We start from the raw sequence: 23,557 nt of genomic DNA, 5'->3' as shown, positions 1-23,557 counted from the left end.
TGTCTCACACACAACTAGGAGTGTGTTACATTACGGAAATCCAGAAAATCAACTGCTGAAAATGGATGAATGACCAAAGAATGTGTTTTTCCATGCTTAAAAGTTCACTTACTTGTGTTGAGGAATTAATAAAGGGCTAAAATGAGAACTATGCTCGCTGTAAAGGCACTATTTTTGGCCAAACAAAAGAACTGAGTCGAAGTAACATAACTTGCATATGTAAAGCGCATGTTCACTTCTTGTTTTTGTTTTTTTGTTCCTTGAATAGGCTTATTGTTTCCAACTAAATGGTACTTGTTTTATTGACCTTTGAAAAACACAGGCCTGAGTGGTTTGGCCAGCAGGATTTGAACCCAAGACCATGAGATCAAATACTGATCCCTGAAGTGAATGCATTAATCCTTTGACCCATCAGACCTGGCTCACTAAGGTGATGGGCTTTGACCCAGTTCATGTATTATGGTTAAGAGGAGGAAGAGGAGGGAATTCGAATCCAAGATTCTTAGATACAGAGAGGTAGATTTAGCTGGACTACAACGCTTTCTCTCTTATGGGCTACTTACAGCAAGCATACTAATTTTGGCACGTTGAACATTTCGTGTCACCTTATCTGTTTTTGCTCATATACTTTTTTTAGAAGCAGAACTACAACAATTTTACAAGTGGGAATCGGTGGCAACCCCAGTCAACACAAAGATAATGTTGGGGTGCTACACAGTGACAATCCCTAGTGATGGATAGTGAAGGTATCATCTCACATCAATTGAGCAATGCAAAGTTTGAGCCATGCCATATCATACTGTTATACCCATCTATCAAGAAATTGATATTCAATTACTAATTATACAGCAACTGTAATACACAACCATGTATATAGTAGTGTGCCATCTGCAGGATAAGTGAGTCTGCCAGTATTATATCCTAAATGTTCAAAGTATGACCTGTTGTTCAATAAACACTGTGTCATCTAGATCTCACATTCTTTCTGTATCTATTTTTAATCATATCCAAATCTTCAATAGGCGGCCTCTTGGGCACATCCGGCTCATTCATCCTCTTTCCAGCACAGATCCCTTCAAGATGACTTTGCAGGTGCATTTATCTTTCTTTTTGAGAGGTACATCTCATAGTAGGTAGGTTGTGGTTGTCTCTGCAATATTCCAACCTGTTGAACTAACAGCTCTCAGCTTACCGACAACCTCTGTCCAGCAGTCCTGAATGTCAACTTATCCCCATCACGTATGCATATATGCTCCCACTTCAGCTTTACATCTAGAACATAGTTTGCTAATGCTTACTGCAATTTTATATATCAACTGGGCAATTACATAAGGGTAATGTCATCATTATATTTTCAGTGAGGTTAACTATAGGTTACCCAATGAGGGAAACCACTCGGGTTTAAGGGACATTTGACGCACCACTTATTTGCTTGCTGTTCATTTGCAAATTAATCTATGAAGTACTTTACAAAAATTCCAGGACTCGAACTTACAATGGCGACTGAAGGAACTATACCTAGTACTAGGTTATGGAAGCCTCAAAATGCTAATATCAGATCCTTACTGTAGTTAGGTTTGCTAATTTTTTTAACCTCTTCTGGAGAAAAGGACTCATACAAAGTAAAAAAAGGTGACTTATCACATTCTAAAAAGAATAGCATATAATGAAATTGAGGTATCTATTGACGCTATAGGACTTTGAAATCCTAGTAGAGTTGGGGCAGGGACAAATAACTAACAGGTTAATGTTTTAATGCTATTTCATCCCTAGTCACAAAACCACAGGCTCTCACTAGTTCAGAACTAACTTGGAAATTGTGGACTTTTGTGTTGAACCTAAGCAAGTCAAATCAGGTTCATAGTGATCTGACATTGATAGGAGACAAGGGCAGGCACAACATTTTATTTCAAGGTAAAAGAGTACAACCAGGGCCGCGAAAAACAGAAATACAGTTCAGTACATCTAGAAATCAGTATGAAACAATAGTCACCTAAAAACACAACGACATTTAATTGCTTAAAAGATTAAATAAATCATGTTCACTGCAATGCAGCAGTGAGTGGGGAAGAGATAAAAAAAAATTAACCCGAGCACTTATTTCGTTCACTGCGAGCAGCTGAAATGTCCACTTGTTCACTTAAAAAAAAAATGAGTCACAGTAAATAAATACAGAGAGCCATGGTGACACTGGGGGTTGCCCAGTGGAGTACACAGACCAAAACAACAATAGGAATAAAGCAAGGTTTTACTATTTGCTTGTTAACTTTGGCTAGGTGTGAAACTAAAACAACTCGGATTACCTCCACTCGACAGCCCTGCGCAGGTAAGTATGACACACTGAATGGGAGGAAGATATGTTTATTTCTTGAGGTAAAAAGTAATTTTGATTCTCATATTAGAGTTCACATTCTAAAACACTTTCTGTAGATATATTCTAAACATAGGCAAATGCAAAAAATTAGGTCATCATCTGTTAGAAAGTGTATTTGTCTGTTAGTTTTCTGTTTGGAACAAATTTGATAATTCAATAGGGAGACATTACACAAAACGAAAAAAATACATACCAGGCAGATATCTGGAATGTTTCAAGTAGTGTTGCTTATCAGAAGTGGTCTGCGATGCTGTAGTATGCTGCAGAGGAAATGAGGTATAAGGAGGTGCAGCATTGCTTGAACTGGTTTTGTCTGTAGACTTTAAGTCTAAGACACTTTCGAATCTGTGGAAATAGGCAAAATGATCACCAACATAAGTTTAAAATGAAAAGCCTTTCCAGACAATAAATACAAGTGTTTAGATTAAGGCACCAAGGTGAACTTAACAGGTGTTAAGCTCCACAAACAAGGAAAATATGTGATCATATACCTGTTTATTATTGTCCTAAGAAAATCCTGACACAATTCTCAAAGCTTCTAATATCTGGATTTTACAGTACATACAGAGTGGGCTATTCTAAACCAGCCTCCTTCAGTCATTAGCTTGAGACTTTGCCAACCACGCTCATTTCCTGCCATTGGCTCATCAGTCTTTCCTTTCTACTCAAAGTGAGTGGCTGTACTGCAAAGTCACTCGTTCAATTTTAGACCAGAGGTCTCGACCTGTGTCAACTCCTAGTCTTCCTTACTGTTTCTTTCATTTCCACTTCCCACTCGTGTCTGCTCCTCTTTGCTTCCACCCACGCTTCCCTCTTTATAGTGTCACCTCAATTCTGCCCTTTGCCACTCCTACCTCTTGCTCCTTTGTTTTACCCGCTCCAGTTCCTCCCTCTCTACCCAGGTATCTTAACTGAAGCTATAACGAAGGCTCCATTGCCTTAGTTTCAGTCTTGTTTTGCTTCTATGTGAAATGAAGGTTGGGTCACAAGTGTTTCTTCATTATAGTATTTCAATGTTTTCTATTTCATAAAAACTAAGAAAGGACTATAATTGTCTTTAATACACGACTGCAATGAAGGTAAGGGCACTTTCACTACAGACAGTTTTTGTTTCATACATTTGTCTGGCTCTAATGCATTAGCACATTGTATTCAGACCTACTAAGTTTCCCAATGTTTGTTTGTGTGTGTAGTTGGCGCCTTTCTCCTGTGGTCACTCCTGAATATCAGGCCTGATTCACAAGGTACTCTATGTGAGTAGTTGCACCTTACTTCACGGTCAGGTGTGTCTTAGTTACGAATATTCAAGAATATGCCATTCTAACTCACAGAAAAATAAGTTTTGTGATTTGCCAAGTTTCTTCTAATACTTCTTTTCTTATAAACACAATATGTTTAAAAAACATAATATAATAAAATACAGAAACGGCAGCAAACATGAGGAAAAGGCAAAAACATGTGCCTCTGCAATAGGTCTTTCTAGGGCTCGTTGCTGACAAATCGTCTTTATGTCTTGGTGGACTCCTTAGAAAACTGCCAGAGAGAAAAGCCAGCTAAAGTTCTCACAAAAATGTAACAATAACAACTTTTTATATAATAATTCATTTAAACAGCGAGTATGACTCACTTATAACATTTCTAGGCCCTGTCTGCAACAGGAGTTACTGTTATCACATTGAGTGACACTTGCATGAATGAGCAAGTAACTTACCAAACACAGTCCCATGTAGGAGGTATGCAAGACAAACTCCATTCTCACAACACTAAGAATTCTTATGTGTGGGAACACAAAATGATTACCGTATTTTCTGTCGTATAAGACGACTGGGCGCATAAGACGACCCCCTACTTTTCCTGTTAAAATATAGGGTTTGGGCTATACTCGCCGTATAAGACTACCCCTCTTCCAACGCACACCAAATAAAAATTAAAAAACATCAGATTTGATTTTAACGTGGTAATTTTAATTCAAATGCTTATGACATGCAGATACTTAGTAGGAAAACTGTCACTTATAAACATAAGGCTGTTTGTCAAACATGTAAACATAAAACAGTACAAGTGGAATAGCCTGGGGCACGCGCAGGAACACGTGCCTGTCCAGACAACTGCCAGCGAGGATTGCGGCACACGGTAAGAACAGCTCAACTCACGCGTGACCGATCAGCTCCGTGTCCACAAGTAACTGAATCTTGTGGGATGTGGAACCCATCATACGCTTGGAATCGATTTCCAAATGCAGCGCACGGTGGCTCAGCTACAGGGCGCCTGTCCCTGAAGTTTCAGCACACCGTATACCGGCGTATAAGACGACTCCCGACTTTTGAGGAGATTTTCAGGGGTTAAAAAGTCGTCTTATACGCCGGAAAATACGGTATTTACTTTTGGTAACGCTCTTTCTGGTCAAGACTATCTGCAGATTGGTCTCTTTATGAATATTACCCAGGCATCTGACTGGAACCAGAACTTTTTTCGTAGTATATCTGTGTGCCAGATGGTGGCTTTGTGCAGCTCTCCACTGATGCCGCTCTGCTTCGGAAACAATGTGCTGGGCCTATGCAGTTGCCACTCTTGTGCACTGGCGTCAGTTGCCCTTGAGACCATCCGCGCACCTAGACGCTGAACCGCAAAAGCAAATTGGTGAACCAGTGTGTTGATTTCTAGATTTGGGATCTTATTAATGGGTAGAGTCCAAACACAGAATGGGGAGGATGGGAGGGTCGGTGAGGTGGAATCTGCGGAATAGATGCCAAAGCAGTAGTTATGGGATGCAGATCTGTTAATGGACTCAACTCAGGAAGGTCTGCAGAACCGAGCGGGTGTAGTGTCCCTCTTGGCAAGACAATAATGCTTTGTGTACATATGGTTGGAGGCCCACATAGCTGGCTGGCCTATGGCTAGTGCAATCCAACAACAGTCCAGTGGGACTCATTCATGCTCTACTTCAGTCTTACTTACAAACAGATAGACATAAATTCTATTTGAATGGTCAAAGAAAGAGTACAGGGCACCTACTTCATTACATAGAAGCAAAAGTGTTAACTAGGCACAATAAATAGCCCATATAACACAAATTTACAAAAATGTGTTAGTGCAGACGGCAAAACGCTCAAAGCGAGAAAAGAAAATATTTCTCGCACAATACGATGCAAAGCAAAGCACTAAATGATCCCTAGGTTGCTCCTGATTTAGAAACGGTTGAAATCCAAACTGTATAGGTGAGGCAACTCCTAGCATATTTTAAACCTCTAAACCCTAGGGAATGTTGATGTTTCGGCCAGGAGATATTTATTGGAACACATCAGGACAAGTGTCACCCGAGTTATGTTCCTAGATTAGAAAAATTTGAATTCTTAAAGCCTGTACTACAACTGAGTGATCTCTTAAGGAGGCCAAATGGGCCATGAAGCTACCAAGCACCAGTGGTGTAGACACAGGACCCACCATGTGTGATACACTCTTGGTCCTACAATAAAAGCAAGGTGGCAATAGTTATCACAGGGAGAAAATCACTACATCTGCACACCCAGTAAACTATAAGATAAACCATGAATGTCCAACTCAGAGGATATCTATAATCCCCACCTCAAAAGTCCAGTGTCACCACTTAAACATCTTGCCAAGTTGTGTTGTCTTCTATGTCCATCATCCGGGAAATGTTGAACCAGCGGAGCTGCTCCTACTTTGCACCTCATTCTGCTACAGTGTTGTCCAATATTTTGCTTCACTGTTTGTGATGTCTGTGCGATATATATTTAATTGCACAGACATTTAAAAATGTATACACTTCATTACATGTATTGCAATTGAGAAAGACGTAACAGTGCATACTCTGTCTGGTTAAGCTAGAACATTTGAATCCACTGTGAAATTAAAAGCAACACAACCTCCATATTTGTAATGACTGAATATATTGGGAAAACATCATAGGGCTCTGATATCACATTTAGGGTTAGTATCCTCATGTGCTCTCACTACACTCTCTCACAATCATGCTTCTCTTGAGCGCAAACGGGAATTTACTTGCACATATATCTTGAATCAGAGGCTATTTGGTTCTTGATTATCTTTTTTTAATCTCATTTCTGACAGGGGAGCAAGTGCTCAAAATCACTACTCTTATCAGTCTCTTCTTTGTGAGAGGGAATCAGTAAGTTTCCTCAAGGACAAAACCAGGCTCTCAATTGCTCTGCTAATGATATTTCTGCGGTAGCACCTCTCCAGTAATGTATCTCAAATATTCAGCCTCCCCAAAGTAATCTCCTTTCAAGTAGCAACTTCTGCGTAGTTGCAAACACTGTCCATATGGCAAATTGTCCCTTAGTGAGCATGGTTGGTGGCTATTATATGTTAGCAGGGAATTCGTGTCGATGGGCTTCCCATATAATGTGTTACCCAGTCCCCCTTCTTCATGTTCGACCAGTAGGTTGGTTTCCATCCTACTGAAGTTCATAGTGAATTTTGTATTTGATTTCTATCCTACTCATAGTGATTTCAAGTCTGGACTCTGTTCACTGGGCCACTCGGTGAACTTTAGAAAAGCTTCATTTTTTTTTTTTTTGAACTTTTCCAGGATCTAATGTTGTCTATAAATGGGTTGATCAGATTGTGAATTGTCTTGGATTCAAAATCCCCATCATAAAGGTTGGCTATGGTTGGGGCAAAGCACACTCCCCTTGTAAATCCTTTCTTTTGTTAAAAATATTTAGGACAATAGCCACTAATTTCATGAGGGATGTTGAGAAACACTCATCTTTGCCTTTCTTCCTGATCACCCTCTCAATCATGTCAATGGTCTCATCCTGAGGGGTGTTAGATGAGAGTGATTCTATGTCATATGTAACTAACATGTCCTCTTTCTCATTATAATTCATATTTTCTATGTCATTAATGAACTGCATGATGTCTTTGATGTAAGATACTGAACAGGCACTCCGCATGTTAATACAGTAGTAGCAGCTTTGGCCCTGGTAGAAACCTGGTTGTGTACTGTAGGAAGTTGGCTCTGTATATACTATTTCAAAGTAAGAAATAGTGTGCACAGAGTCCAAGTTCCCCTTAGAGGTAAGATAGTGACAAAAAGAGATAATTCTAATGCTCTATTTTGTGGTACTGTGGTCGAGCAGTAGGCTTATCAGAGGGTATTGTTAAGCATTTGTTCTACACACACAGGCAATAAATGAGGAACACACACTCAAAGACAATTCCAGGCCAATAGGTTATTATATAGAAAAATATATTTTCTTAGTTTATTTTAAGAACCACAGGTTCAAGATTTACAAGTAATACTGCAAATGAAAGGTATTACACTCAGGTATTCTAGGAACTTTGAATAATCACAATATCATGTACAGTTTTGACAAAAATGGCAATAAGCTATTTAAAAAGCGGACACTGCAAAAATCAACAGTTCATGGGGGAGGTAAGTAATTGTTAACTTCACAGGTAAGTAAAACACTTACACGGTTCAAAGTTGGGTCCAAGGTAGCCCACCGTTGGGGGTTCAAGGCAACCCCAAAGTTACCACACCAGCAGCTCAGGGCCGGTCAGGTTCAGAGTTCAAAGATGTGCCCAAAACACATAGGCTTCAATGGAGAACAGGGGTGCCCCGGTTCCAGTCTGCCAGCAGGTCAGTATCCGTGTCCTCAGGGGGCAGACCAAGGGGGTTTTGTAGGGTGGGTGGGAGAAGAAAAGCAGACACAGAAAGTACACCCTCAGCGGCACAGGGGCGGCCGGGTGCAGAGTGCAAACAGGCGTTGGGTTTTGTATTGAAAGCAATGGGGAGACACGGGGGGTCTCTTCAACGATGCAGGCAGGCACAGGGGGGGCTCCTCGGAGTAGCCACCAACTGGGCTAGGCAGAGGGTCGCCTGGGGGGTCGCTCCTGCACTGGAGTTCGTTTCCTTCAGGTCGTGGGGGCTGCGGGTGCAGTGTTGGTTCCAGGCGTCGGGTCCCTTGTTACAGGCAGTCGCGGTCAGGGGGAGACTCTGGATTACCTCTGCAGGTGTCACTGTGGGGTCCCAAGGGGGTAGTCTCTGGCTACTCACGGGCTCGCAGTCGCCGGGGAGTCCTCCCTGTAGTGTTGGTTTTCTGCAGGTCGAGCAGGGGGCGTCGGGTGCAGAGGCTTCAAAGTCATTTCTTTGTTGCAAGAAAGTTGCAGATTGTTGAACAGGACCGTTGTTCACGAGAGTTTCTTGGTCCTTGGTTGCAGGGCAGTCCTCTGAGGCTTCAGAGGTCGCTGGTCCCTGTTGGATGCGTCGCTGTTGCAGTTTTCTTTGAAGTTGGGGGACAGACCGGTAGGGCTGGGGCCAAAGCAGTTGTCGTCTCCGTCTTCACTGCAGGGCTTCAGGTCAGCAGTCCTTCTTCTTGTTAAGGTTGCAGGAATCTAGTTTTCTAGGTTCTGGGGGCCCCTAAATACTGAATTTAGGGGTGTGTTTAGGTCTGTGAGGGCAGTAGCCAATGGCTGCTGTCCTTGAGAGTGGCTACAGCCTCTTTGTGCCCCCTACCTGAGGGGAGGGGGGCACATCCCTAATCCTATTGGGGGAATCCTCCATCCACAAGATGGAGGATTTCTAAAATTAAGAGTCACCTCAGCTCAGGACACCTTAGGGGCTGTCCTGACTGGTGGGTGACTACTCCTTGTTTCTCTCATTATCTCCTCCAGCCTTGCCGCCAAAAGTGGGGGCAGTGGCTGGAGGGGCGGGCATCTCCACTAGCTGGGATGCCCTGTGGCGCTGTAACAAAGGGGGTGAGCCTTTGAGGCTCACCGCCAGGTGTTACAGTGCCTGCAGGGGGAGGTGAGAAGCATCTCCACCCAGTACAGCCTTTGTTCCTGGCCACAGAGTGACAAAGGCACTCTCCCCATGTGGCCAGCAATATGTCTGGTGTGTGGCAGGCTGGCAAAAACTAGTCAGCCTACACTGGAAGTCGGGTATGTTTTCAGGGGGCATCTCTAAGATGCCCTCTGGGTGTATTTTACAATAAATTGCACACTGGCATCAGTGTGCATTTATTGTGCTGAGAAGTTTGATACTAAACTTCCCTGTTTTCAGTGTAGCCATTATGGTGCTGTGGAGTTCGTGTTTGACAGACTCCCAGACCATATACTCTTATGGCTACCCTGCACTTACAATGTCTAAGGTTTGGCTTAGACACTGTAGGGGCATAGTGTTCATGCACTTATGCCCTCACCTGTGGTATAGTGCACCCTGCCTTAGGGCTGTAAGGCCTGCTAGAGGGGTGACTATCTATGCCACAGGCAGTGTGAGGCTGGCATGGCACTCTGAGGGGAGTGCCATGTCAACTTAGTCATTTTCTCCCCACCAGCACACACAAGCTGGCAAGCAGTGTGCATGTGCTGAGTGAGGGGTCCCTAGGGTGGCATAAGACATGTTGCAGTCCTTAGAAACCTTCCCTGGCATCAGGGTCCTTGGTACCAGGGGTACCAGTTACAAGGGACTTATCTGAGTGCCAGGGTTGTGCCAATTGTGGAGACAAAGGTACAGTTTAGGGAAAGGACACTGGTGCTGGGGCCTGGTTAGCAGGGTCCCAGCACACTTTCAAATCATAACTTAGCATCAGCAAAGGCAAATAGCCAGGGGGTAACCATGCCAAGGAGGCATTTCCTTACATGTACCCAGTGTTCTTTGGTATGATCTCTGTAGAAGCTCAGAGCTCTTTTGGCATTTAAGCGGTGAAGTTCCCTCCTCTAACTTAGAGGGGTGCTGAGGAGCAAAGAATGCCAACATGGTTATGTTTTGACAAGCAGTGAACAGTGTCAAAACCTCTGGCAGAAAGGATGCCCTAATCCACAGAATCAGCTCATTGGGGAAAAAGGTGGTGTATGGTAGATGAACACACAAAGCCTGAAGATCACTCACTGTATTGCTACATGCACTACGTGCAAGGTAAACAGCGGTGCAGTGTAAGGGCAATGAAATATACGATGGACCATTGGCCTCTGCTTCCATCTTACATTGGCTCTAGACTCCATCTTGTCGAGTCTGGTTCTGTACGTGAAGCAGTGCTCTCTGTTTTTCCACAAGCTTCTGCAAGCTGCAGGGTAGGGTGTTTTTCTGCTAAACTTCGCTCCATCTGCCTGGTACGGAGGGCACTATTTACATTCCACGAGCTATCAGTTAGGACAATGGGATGCGCCTGTACACAAGGAGGAATGCAATCTTCACCTTGGAGCCCTCTTCTGGGAACCTAGCCCGTTCCGAGGAGACGTCTCGAAGGGTGAACAAGGTACAGCCAATTGCACTATTTGTAAAGGAGGGGGTCTTTTTCTCTAAAAGACTCCTGGGCGTTAGTAAATACTATGAAGGTCAGGAGCCCTCAGGAACTAGCTCAGGAACTCTCTTCTGGGTTGGACGCAACGGCAGGAGGACGGATTGTCCTGAACGAGACTCCCTGCGCAAGTCGATTTGGGCTCCCCGGCTTGGTGTACGGCAGAGGGATGCAGAATCTCTTTTCGGTGAAGCCTTTCATTTTATAGTAATTTGAGGATATTGTGTGTGTACGTGTAGTATGCATTTATTCTTGCAGCTACTTTCAGGTTATTTTTCATGATATCACAGAGTGCTTATATTCTTGCAGTTATTATATCACAGAGTGCTTATATTCTTGCAGTTATTCTCATGTTATTTTTCATGTTATTTTAGTGTGGTCAGTTTTGCTATATGAGAACTTGTCCCATAAATAAACTTGATTATTTTACTTATTAAGGTGTTTGAAAGTGATTGTTTCATGTTGCCCTAAATTGACCTGAAGTGCATAGTTCTGTTATTCTGAAGTGTCAAGCAAAACACTCACATGGCGTGCCAAGGTGATGGCAAAGAGCTGTGGAGTGGCTTGATTGGAGTGTACATCAAATTAAGAGGAGATTGATGTCTCGCTGGGGGATCACAAAAGGAGGAGAAAACATATGCTGCAGGGTTTTAAAAAAATGCACTCCAACGTGTGACTTGAACAATGAGATCCGATCAAGCAACTGTAAGAAGGCTGAAAGATAGCCCCTAACTGTACCAAAAGCAAGACCTTGCTAGGCAAGAGATATAAAGACAAGACATCAGACAGTTTGCTCTGGAGGGGATCGTTCTGGTGTGCACTGCACCAAACCCACAAACTTGTCCCAATGACAGGTTACACAGTGTTTGACAAGAGATGCCTGGCTGCCATGATGACATCAGTCACCTTCGGAGGAAGATCGAAGGTGTTCAGCTGTTGCCACTCAAGCTCCATGCATGAAGGTGAAGAGTGTTTGAAGGCCTGGGTCGAAAACCACCTCTGCTGCTGTGACTGCAGATCCTCCCAGAGGACCAGCCTGATCGTAGGACAGATACTTAATCTCAGGAGTTCCGGATACCATACTCTCAATTCCCAGTATGGAGCCACCAGGATGACTTGGGCCCTGCCGCCCTGATACTGAGAACCTGGAGCAGCAGGGGGCGTGGCTATGAAAGCCAAGATGTCGGACGCGTAGTCAGAGTGCTCCGACGGGGCCTTATAATTATCCGCAATAACGGAGCCCCTCCAGAGCGAAGCCGGCACCTGAGAAGTGTCGCGCCACCGCTAGAGATAGCGATTGTAGGAAGTTGGCTCTGTATGCACTATTTCAAAGTAAGGAATAGTATGCACAGAGTCCAAGGGTTCCCCTTAGAGGTAGGATAGTGGCAAAAAGAGATAATACTAATGCTCTATTTTGTGGTAGTGTGGTCGAGCAGTAGGCTTATCAAAGGAGTAGTGTTAAGCATTTGTTGTACATACACACAGGCAATAAATGAGGAACACGCACTCAGAGACAATTCCAGGCCAATAGGTTTTTGTATAGAAAAATATCTTTTCTTAGTTTATTTTAAGAACCACAGGTTCAAATTCTACATGTAATACTTTGAATGAAAGGTATTGCAGGTAAGTACTTTAGGAACTTGGAATAATCACAATAGCATATATACTTTTTAAATAAAACACATATAGCTATTTTAAAACTAGACAGTGCAATTTTCACAGTTCCTAGGGGAGGTAAGTATTTGTTAGTTCTTGCAGGTAAGTAAACCACCTACGGGGTTCAAGTTTGGGTCCAAGGTAGCCCACCGTTGGGGGTTCAGAGCAACCCCAAAGTTACCACACCAGCAGCTCAGGGCCAGTCAGGTGCAGAGTTCAAAGTGGTGCCCAAAACACATAGGCTTCAATGGAGAAGGGGGTGCCCCGGTTCCAGTCTACCAGCAGGTAAGTACCCGTGTCTTCGTAGGGCAGACCAGGGGGGTTTTGTAGGGCACCGGGGGGGACACAAGTTAGCACAGAAAGTACACCCTCAGCAGCACGGGGGCGGCCGGGTGCAATGTGCAAACACGTCGGGTTTTCAATGTAAATCAATGGGAGACCAAGGGGTCTCTTCAGCGATGCAGGCAGGCAAGGGGGGGGCTCCTCGGGGTAGCCACCACCTGGGCAAGGGAGAGGGCCTCCGGGGGGTCACTCCTGCACTGGAGTTCCGATCTTTAAGGTCCTGGGGGCTGCGGGTGCAGGGTCTTTTCCAGGCATCGGGATCTGGGAGTCAGGCAGTCGCGGTCAGGGGGAGCCTCGGGATTCCCTCTGCAGGCGTCGCTGTGGGGCCCAGGGGGAACAAATCTGGTTACTCACAGTCTCGGAGTCGCCGGGGAGTCCTCCTTGAAGCGTTGTTTCTCCACAAGTCAAGCCGGGGGCGTCGGGTGCAGAGTAGCAAGTCTCACGCTTCTGGCGGGAAATGCAGTTGTCTTTAAGTTGCTTCTTTGGAAACAAAGTTGCAGTCTTGGATGAACAGGGCCGCTGTTCTCGGGAGTTTCTTGGTCCTTTTAGAGCAGGGCAGTCCTCTGAGGATTCAGAGGTCGCTGGTCCTGGGGAAAGCGTCGCTGGAGCAGTTTTCTTCCGAAGGGGGGAGACAGGCCGGTAGGGCTGGGGCCAAAGCAGTTGATGTCTCCATCTTCTCTGCAGGGTTTTTCAGCTCAGCAGTCCTCTTCTTCTTAGGTTGCAGGAATCTGAGTTCCTAGGTTCAGGGGAGCCCCTAAATACAGAATTTAGAGGTGTGTTTAGGTCAGGGAGGGCAGTAGCCAATGGCTACTAGCCCTGAGGATGGCTACACCCTCTTTGTGCCTCCTCCCAAGGGGAGGGGGGTCACATTCCTATCCCTATTGGGGGGATACTCCATCTGCAAGATGGAGGATTCCTAAAAGTCAGAGTCACTTCAGCTCAGGTTGCCTTAGGGGCTGTCCTGACTGGTCAGTGACTCCTCCTTGTTTTTCTCATTATCTCCTCCGGCCTTGCCGCCAAAAGTGGGGCCGTGGCCAGAGGGGGCGGGCAACTCCACTAGCTGGAATGCCCTGTGGTGCTGGAACAAAGGGGTGAGCCTTTGAGGCTCACCGCCAGGTGTTACAGCTCCTGCAAGGGGGAGGTGATAAGCATCTCCACCCAGTGCAGGCTTTGTTACTAGCCACAGAGTGACAAAGGCACTCTCCCCATGTGGCCAGCAACATGTCTCGAGTGTGGCAGGCTGCTTAAACCAGTCAGCCTACACGGGTAGTTGGTTAAGGTTTCAGGGGGCACCTTCTAAGGTGCCCTCTGGGGTGTATTTTACAATAAAATGTACACTGGCATCAGTGTGCATTTATTGTGCTGAGAAGTTTGATACCAAACTTCCCAGTTTTCAGTGTAGCCATTATGGTGCTGTGGAGTTCATGTATGACAGACTCCCAGACCATATACTCTTATGGCTACCCTGCACTTACAATGTCTAAGGTTTTGCTTAGACACTGTAGGGGCACAGTGCTCATGCACTGATGCCCTCACCTATGGTATAGTGCACCCTGCCTTAGGGCTGTAAGGCCTGCTAGAGGGGTGACTTATCTATACTGCATAGGCAGTGTGAGGTTGGCATGGCACCCTGAGGGGAGTGCCATGTCGACTTACTCGTTTTGTCCTCACCAGCATACACAAGCTGGCAAGCAGTGTGTCTGTGCTGAGTGAGGGGTCCCCAGGGTGGCATAAGATATGCTGCAGCCCTTAGAGACCTTCCCTGGCATCAGGGCCCTTGGTACCAGGGGTACCAGTTACAAGGGACTTACCTGGATGCCAGGGTGTGCCAATTGTGAAAACAAAAGTACAGGTTAGGGAAAGAACACTGGTGCTGGGGCCTGGTTAGCAGGCCTCAGCACACTTTCAAATCAAAACATAGCATCAGCAAAGGCAAAAAGTCAGGGGGTAACCATGCCAAGGAGGCATTTCCTTACAGCGATGCCACGTAGGGAAGAGCTGCCTGACTCGAGGTGACTAGGGGCCAGAAGCCCCGCCGCACCCTGGGCCTCCCGAGCGAGCCGGGGGCTCGATTAGGCTGCGATGCGGGACGGCGGTACTCGCCCGACTGAGCGGAGGAGGTGACGCCCGTCTGCCGCAGGCGTATCAAGCAGGAGTGAGCCCGTTTCGGGCGTGTGGAGCGCTGGCGGCTCTCCCCCCAGGGATCGAGCAGTCTGAGATGTGGGATGGCTATCCTCGCTCGGCCTAGCGGAGGAGGTGACGCCCGCCTACCGCAGACGTAACAGGCAGAGCGGGAGGAGAGGGCCTGCTCCGAGCAGGGGGGGGGGGCGCTGTCGGCTCTCCCCCTTGAGATGCAGCAGATTGCCGGGACTGCCGGCGCGTGGCCTGGCGGGAAGCGGCTGCCCGACCCTCTGCATGTGTTGGGCCTGGGGCCCGGTGGATGAAACGGTGACACAGGGGTGGGAGCCACCCACCAGCTAGGGACCTCCTGAAGATGAGAGAGGGGGCCCGGCGCAGAGGAGGCCCGGGCAGGGAAGGAGCCAGTGGAAGCCAATGGTGAAGAACTTACTCCGCATATAACAGGAACCCAGGTGAGCGAAGCCCCAGCCAAACCCTGGAGGGGGGGGAGCGCCTAGGGCCACAACTGAAGAAAAGGCAGCAGAAGAGGGCAGGAAAGATTGGGAACTAAAGAGGACTCCTCGAAGCCCTACGACCAGAGAAGCAGCGGTCACATGTGGGAGGGACGGGGAGAAGTGAGTGAGCAAAAAAGACGCGGTACTGGACCCCTGTCTACCGGGAGACAACCCCCCAGAACACCACCGAGACCGAGGTGGAGGGCACGGAGCCGCCAGCGGTGGGAAGGGCCAGTCGACGACTACCCCACAAGCAAAAGAACCGACAAAGCAGGAACCGGTGAGAGCCCGACAAAGGGCGGACGGACCTGGGACGCATTCCGCGCATTGAGGAGTAGCACCACTTACACACAAACAACCCTGGCGAGGTGTGCACCACCCAATAGAAGCGCCGGTGGGTTAAGGTAGATAGCAGTGGAAGCACACAGAAGTCCGAGGAACAAGTGATACCCAAGCATTAACAGCTGGCTGACGCAGTAAGCTGGAACCCGATCTAACAGGGCTGATGACATCAAAAACCCGCAGGAGGGAAAAAAATGGAACGCCAAGTATGTGATGGCAATAAAGGTGGAGACAGGCATGAACCAGCACAATCTATGATGCAGGAAAAATTGGACAAAATCCTAGGAGCGATAGAGGACACAAAAACCACACTGGTAACGCGACATCAATCAGGTCGCAGTAGAAGTGGGTCTCCTCCAAGCAGACCACCAAAAGCTAGCAGACAGGGTCAAAGACACAGAGGCGACTCTGGATAGATATAACCCCGAGGCAAAAGGATTTGGAATCCACTGTACTGCACTTGACGGAGAGAATAACAAGATTGGAGCAGAGAGCATAAGATGCAGAGGGACGAAGCTGAAGGAACAATGTGCGAGTGGTGGGACTGCCAGAGGGAACAGAGAGCACAAGTATGGTGGAATACCTGGAGAAGTGGATGAAGGAGACAGTAGCATCAGATTGCCTGGCGCCGTTCTTTGCGCTGGAGAGAGCACACCGAGTCCCCGCAAGACTGCCGGTACCTGGTAGACCGCCAAGGGTGGTGATAGCACACCTGTTACATTACAGAGACAGGGACATCCTGCTCCAGAGGGCTAGGGAGATGGGCCCTCACAGAGTAGGCAACAGAGAAGTGACCCTCTTCCCAGACTTTACCTTTGAGGTTCAAACTAGGAGAGCCTCCTTTATGGCAGTAAAGAGGGCACTGAGAGAAGAGGGAATCCAGTACTCACTCCTCTTCCCGGCCAAACTGAAGGTGATGATCAATGGTAGCGCCACGTTCTTTCCTAGTCCAGAGGAAGCTTGGGAATGGCTGGAGACCCAAGGAGGTGGCAGAAAGCGGACTGAGGGCCCAGGCCATGATCCCCCCCTACCCCGCCGGAGGGGGGGGGGAGTAGGAGGATGAGACGCAGACCCCGCACACGAGCTAGGCCATCACAGACTCAGAAAGACCTGAGTAAAAAAGAGGCCCTAAGGGCAGCGGCCTCAATGAGCAAAGAAACCTCACGAAGAGAAAAGTTGACAATGACTCGGACGACACAGTAGCATCGTCTGCAGAGAGCACCTGTGGCTCAGAGAACCAGCCGAAAGTGACGCCGCAGACGGCGGACGAATTGGGGTGACGGAGGCACAGTTGAACACCAAGGTGGGGCACGCCGACCAGAAGAAAGGCCCCAATGGACTCTATACCAGCCCCCCGACAGGCTTCTCGTCTGTTCAGTAGAATGGCGAGAACTAGACTTACTTGTTGTATTACGTTGCTCATTTTTTCTGGGCACCCTACAGTTAGGGAGGGGGCCGGGGGGTTGGGGGGGGAGTTGGGGTTACGTAAGTTTGGAACCAGTAGGTGCATAAATGGAAAAGATCATATACACATGGGTCGTTGGAACACACAATGGAGAGGAGAGATCACTAGGAGGGGGTGGGACCAGCATCCCTCAGACACATACCCAGATGGCAGACTGTAGCATTTTGACATGGAACGTACGGGGAATGGGGTCACCTGTAAAAAGACAAAAAGTATTGGCCCACTTGAAACGAAGAGGCATACATGTAGCAATGCTCCAAGAAACCCACCTGACAACGAACGAGGTAGAAAAGTTGAAATGCAGATGGCTAGGGCAGGTGTTTGCCACCGGGTACTCGTCTTACTCCAGGGGAGCGCTAATTTGGATCCGTGCTGGTGCACCATTTGAGGCGAGATCCATAGAAGTAGACCGGGAGGGCAGATTTGTAGTAGTAGAGGGACGGTTACATGGGATTCCAATAGTGTTGGGAAGTGTCTATGCCCCTCAACCAAGATCAAGCGCCTTTTTTGCAGCGTCTCTCGAGTCGCATCACCCGTCAACAACATGGGGAGTTACTAATAGGGGGAGACTTTAATAGTGTCATGGACGTAGACTTGGACCGCTCTTCACCCCCACTACAGGGGGCAGCTACACATAAAACAACGAAGAAAGTAAGAGAGTGGGTGGAAGCATGGGGAATGGTGGACATCTGGCGAGAACAACACTCAAACGAGAAGGATTACTTCTTTTATTCTGCACAACACCAATTACACACTAGAATCGACAGGTAGTATGTACTCCCGGGATAGCAAGAGGTATCTTTTATACTGAATACCTGGGACGAACCATATCAGACCATAACCCGCTACTGGTGAGGTGGAGAGTGGATGGGGATAGGCCCCCCCCATACCGCTATGGAGACTCTCACCAACAGCACTGGAAGATCAGACATTCAGAGAGACTCTTAGATCTCACCTAGCAGACCAAATTAACATAAACAAGGGGTCAACATCCTCTAGGTACCTAGAATGAGAAGCACTAAAAGTGGAGATCAGGGGTTATAGCATAGGACAGACAGTCGGGATTAAGCGTACACTAGAACAAGAAGTAATTAAACTTGAGGAGGCAATACATAGATGGGAAAAGAAAGGGCACAAGAATGCGCAAGAAAAGGAGGAGTACGAACAGGTGATGAAATCACACTCGCGTGCGGAAGAACAGCTCCGCTGCCAATGCTTCCAGAAACACTTAGCCACAGTACAAGCAGAAGAGGGTAGATCCGGGAAGATGCTGGCATGGCTGGTGAAACCAGGAGGAGAGGGAACACCTATAGTGAGTGTACGTGACATGAGAGGGAACCACAGATTCAAACCCGGACCCATTAACGAGGCCTTTAAAGAGTACTACACTCACCTATATGGGGAACCAGACAAATTAGAGAAAGGCAGACTAATGGAATTCTTACGATCGCTCCCGCTCTCGACCTTAGACAATGGAGAAGGTGAAGCACTAGGGGGCCCAGTGACGAAGGAAGAGGTACTTGAGGCTATCACACAGTTGGCCCCAGGGAAAACACCAAGCACCAATGGGCTGCCAATGGACTTTTATAAGAAATACCCCAAACTATTGGCCCCACAGCTGGTGGACCTTTATGCAGAGTCACTACACAGAGGCCTTCTCCCAGACACACTCCGGGAAGCAGTAGTGATTCCTCTGCCCAAAATGAAGACAAGCGAGGCCTCAGTCACCAACTTCAGACCACTCTCAATGCTAAACAATGATTTTAAAATCCTCAGCAAAATCCTAGCTAACCGGTTGCTGCAACATATACCAGCCCTGGTACATGTGGATCAAAATGGGTTCGTACCGAACCGCAATACATCACTCAACCTCCGACGACTCTTTGCCATTTTACAGATGCCAGTAACAGCGAAACCGCCTAAAGGGATGTTACTGGCCATAGACTTCGAGAAAGCCTTTGATTTTATTCGTTGGGATTACCTGAGAGTAGTAATGCTAAAGATGGGCATAGGAGACAAATGGGTAAAGTGGGTAGACCTGCTCTACACAGCCCCACAAGCGAGAGTCAAGACAGGGAAAGTTATCTCAACCCCCTACACCATTTATAGGGGCACCAGGCAGGGGTGCCCATTGTCGCCGCTACTGTTTGCCCTAGCCATTGAACCTCTAGCCGCCTATTTTCGTATGGAAGGCAAGGGCAGAGGGGTGAGATGGGGAGTGAGTGAACACAACATCTCACTATATGCCGATGATATCCTAATTTACCTTAATGACGGAGACACTGGGCTTCAACAGGCCTTACAGGCTCTGGATCGGTTTGCTGAACTATCAGGACTAAAACTTAATAGAAGCAAAACATACGTTTTTCCGATTACAAGGGGTTGCGCCCAGCCATCAGCATTCCCGGAGACAGTGGTATGGGCTCCTGACACATAAGGTACTTAGGAATCCAGGTGTATCATGACTAGGGGGACCTGCGGGAGGGTAACCTTGGCAGGGCGCTCGGCTTCCTAAGAGCATCCGTTGGGTTCTGGAGAACTCTGAAACTTTCTATAATGGCCAGAATAGCACTAACCAAAATGGTCATGTTACCTCGCCTCCTTTATTATTTCACTAACCTACCGATACTAATCCCAGCGTCATGGTTTAGCGAACTAAATTCACTACTCAGAGAACTAGTTTGGGATGGAGGCCGGTGTCGTACGGCACTATCAACGTTATGCAGACCAACCATTGAGGGGGGACTAGGAGTTCCTGACTTTGAGCTAAATTATTTAGCTTGTCAATTACAGTGGTCGGCCAGATGGATTTCAGGGGAGGGCACGCTAGACAGACACACGGGGAACAGAGAATTAAGCACGGAAGAGATCATGTCAGAAATGGTAGGACTAAAGTTGAAGTCACAAGAAAAAAGCATATTGACGAAAGTGGCATTGATGTGCTGGAAGAGATGTTCAAAGAGGGTAGGAATAGGTAAACCCTAGTCCCCGGCATTACCACTGAATATGTTGAAGGCAGAAACGACGGATGTGAAGTGGATGGACACAGACCTAGGGCCTTGGACGAGGGCGGGAGTAGAGACAATAGGAGACCTATTCGAGGAGGGGGTATTGAGCCCATTCACCGAGATAGTAGAGAAAAAAGGGGTTCCCAGAGGTCAGTTTCTGGTGCACCAAAGACTAACCCATATTGTACAGGAACACTAGGAAACGATTAACGCAGAACCTGCCACACACTGCATGTTACACCAACTATTGACAATGGGGACAGATGCCCACCCAATCACCAAACTATACAAAACACAAATTGGGGACACACTAGACCAATTGAGACCACTAAGAGATAAATGGGAAAGAACACTCGGAAAAGAGCTAACAGACACGGAGTGGAAGAAAATACTGACATACCCAAAGAAAGTGTCGAGAAATACCCGTTTGAGATACAACCAGTATAACTACATTCATAGGACATACCTCACTCCACAGCGCTTAACCCGTATATATGGAGGCACTCCAGCGGGATGCCCTAGATGTGGTGTGGCGAGTGCAGACCTGGACCATATGATCTGGCAATGCCCAGAGATCCAAATTGGATGGGGGATGGTGATGAGCGATCTGGAGAAGTTGATGGGATGCCCAATACCACAAACTCCAGCAATATGCTTGGTAGGCCTGAAACAAGGACTCACAATTGGGAAGGTACAAGCACGTTACATAGATACTGCGCTAGCACTATATAGACGACTAATAGCGGTGGGATGGAAATCCACTAAGGGCCCAGTAGTAGCCGAGTGGAGGCGGGACGTAGAGAAGTGGGCAAAGGCGGAATTACAGGTCCTGAAGAGCGAGGAAGCAAGAGGGTTGCGCCAAACACCAATAGCTCCGGCCTGGGAAGAGATATTGTCAAATTGGAGAAGAAAAGTAATGGGAGAAGGCAGTGACACAGGAGACTCAGACTAGCAACTAGCTAGTATATTGAGACAAAGCAGAGAAATACATACTAGTGGAGCCGTCACATCAGGGGGAGAGAGCGAAAGCAGTATAGAAACCACAAGAAGTAATGGGCTGCCCATTAGCAAAAAGGAGGTGATGAGAGGAACTAGGGGACACCGGGAGGATAGCAGACGAACCAACATACCAATAGAAGGGTTAAGAACTAGTTAAGGGTAAGATGGAATAGGACAATACTCCAAACCACACCCACATAAAAAGACAACTGGGAATAATGGCACCATAGAGTTTAAGTTCATGTTTAAGTTCAGTTTAAGCCGGCAGGATAAAAGTAAGGACCAATCAGTGACTACACTCTACTAAACCGAACACAGAGTGAGATGTCAAATACAAGAGAGTAAGCGATAATAAAGCATGTAAAAAACCTTCAAGACATGTAATGCAAGATGACTTTAAACAGAAAAAAGAATAATGATGTTTAAGTACAAAACAATATTTGAAAATGTACTTGTATTAAAGAATACAACCTGTAAATGGCAAATGTTAATAAAAATATTTAACAAAAAAAAAAAGAGAACCTGGAGCAGGAGTGATATATAGGAATCCAGAGTTCCACTTGAGGCAGAACAAGCCTCTAAGCAAGAGATGCCTTGGAAGCTTCACTGTGCATGAGTGCAGATATTGTTCATTCGCAGTGATGGCAAACATCAATGCTCCCCATTTACCATTTGGGGAAGAGACCTTGCACCACCTGTAGATGGCATTCATGACCAGGTAGGCGACTACCGCTGACCTTGTCTGTCCCGGCGTTCGATGAGCCTGTAAGGTGGTTCACCACCAGGAAGAATCCTTGCCAGTCCAGCCAGTTCCAGAGGGGAAAGGCCTACTGGCATATGGTCTGTGACCCCACCCGACCCTGTTTGTGTTGGTACCTCATGGCAATAGTGTTGTCCGTGGGCACCTGTACCAGTCTCCTCTTGATGGATGGAATGAAGGCTTTGAGTGCCAATCAGATGGCCCAAAGCTTCACAAGACTGATGTGGAGCCAGGACACTGCCAGAAACTTTAAGCCTCTGATTTTTAACTCTCCCAAGTGGCCAGCCCAGAAGTGACGCAGGTATGTGAAAATAGGCACTCTGCAAGTCCAGGGATGAGGGCAGACAAGACCTATGCCAGGGTGACCATTTTGGATTTCTCCTTCCAGAGGAAGGCATTGAGAAGATGCAGGTATAGAATAGGACGAAGGCCTCCGTCCGTCTTGAGCATCAGAAAGTAAAGGGAATAGCAACCACACCCTACATTTCAGGTCAGGCACCCTCTTAACAGTCCCTTTGGCCCAAAGGGCTTACACATCCTGCCACAAAATGGAGAGATGGTCCTCCGTGGGTCACTGGGACGACAGTGGAAGGTGTGACGGTGAAGAAAAGAAGGTTAAAGTTTATCCTTTGCAAACAATTTATAGTGGAGTCTGCCTAACAGCACAGTGGCTGTGGAACTCTAAGGAAACACGCTAAAGGTTTGGCAGGTAGGGCTGCGGGTGGCAGGGCAGCGGTGGGCTGCGTGGCACGCTGCCCCTGGCTGCAGTCTCAGTCCCTCCAGTAAAACTGATGGGGCAAAACAGAGTGGGGGAAAGGGATCCCTCGACCAAAGCCATTGTTTCGGCAGGCAAGGCTTGGCAGAGAAGCCCAGAGAGCAGGCAGTCGCCCTACTCTCCTTGTCCCCAAACAGGCAAGTCCAACTGAATGGCACCTCCATTAGGAAGAACTGGACATCGCCCACAAACCGAGGCGATTGCAGCTATGCATGGTGAGCAATGTCAATGATGGTGCTTAACTAATTGTGAAACTTGTCTCACACGCTTTGTTGGGGGGAGACAGAATGACTCAAACGAGCGGCACTCCGCTTCTACTTCTTGTGTTTTTTGTGCTTACCAGAGGACTTGAAGCATGACAAAGGCCTCCTGAGCGGCTCTGTCGACTCAAGGAGCTGGATTGGGATTGAGCCTTGGAGCGGTCCAGACTGTATGCTTTCTTGTGTTTGGCGGTCCAGACTGTGTGCCTTATTGTGCTTGGAGACAAACTTTTGCCTCACTTTTCTTGATGGTCTTTGAGTGTCTTGGAGTTGGGGCTGACCCAAGGCACCACCAAAATACCTGGTGAGGATCTGTCACAGATATCAACTTGCAACAGTTTTTACAGGCTTTAATACCTGTCGTCTTAGGGAGTGGTATCCCTTGCACATCGCAAAAATGTTGAGAAAGGGTCTCTAAAAGACGAGAGCAAAGCATCCGTGTCTAGTGGCATGGAAAGAAAGGAACTGTCATTAGCACGTAGGAGCAGCACCTATATGGGCCCTGCATAACATTTCCAGAATGGCATCAGTACGACACTGCACAGCGCCACTTTCCAGCATGCAGAGGTACTACGTAAAAAAGTTTCAAGATCCAGTCTGATGCCTAAGGAATATTTTAAGGTTGATAAATCAGCAGCTAGAAATGTATATCATA

At 47.1% G+C, this 23,557-nt stretch overlaps 1 protein-coding gene across 1 annotated transcript in view; it reads right to left on the bottom strand.

Moving 5' to 3' along the window:
* Positions 1-23,557, bottom strand: part of CILK1 (ciliogenesis associated kinase 1) — a 245,806-nt gene that overhangs the window by 65,939 nt on the left and 156,310 nt on the right. The window contains exon 11 of the mRNA XM_069235798.1: positions 2,568-2,719. Coding sequence (XP_069091899.1) covers positions 2,568-2,719 — 152 coding nt within the window. The remainder of the gene's footprint in view (positions 1-2,567; positions 2,720-23,557) is intronic.

The sequence above is a fragment of the Pleurodeles waltl genome, chromosome 5 (genome assembly GCF_031143425.1).
Source record: "Pleurodeles waltl isolate 20211129_DDA chromosome 5, aPleWal1.hap1.20221129, whole genome shotgun sequence".
NCBI classification, from domain to species: Eukaryota; Metazoa; Chordata; class Amphibia; order Caudata; family Salamandridae; genus Pleurodeles; species Pleurodeles waltl.
The sequence above is the reverse complement of the archived record's forward strand: the minus strand, read 5'-3'. Positions and strand labels throughout refer to the sequence as shown.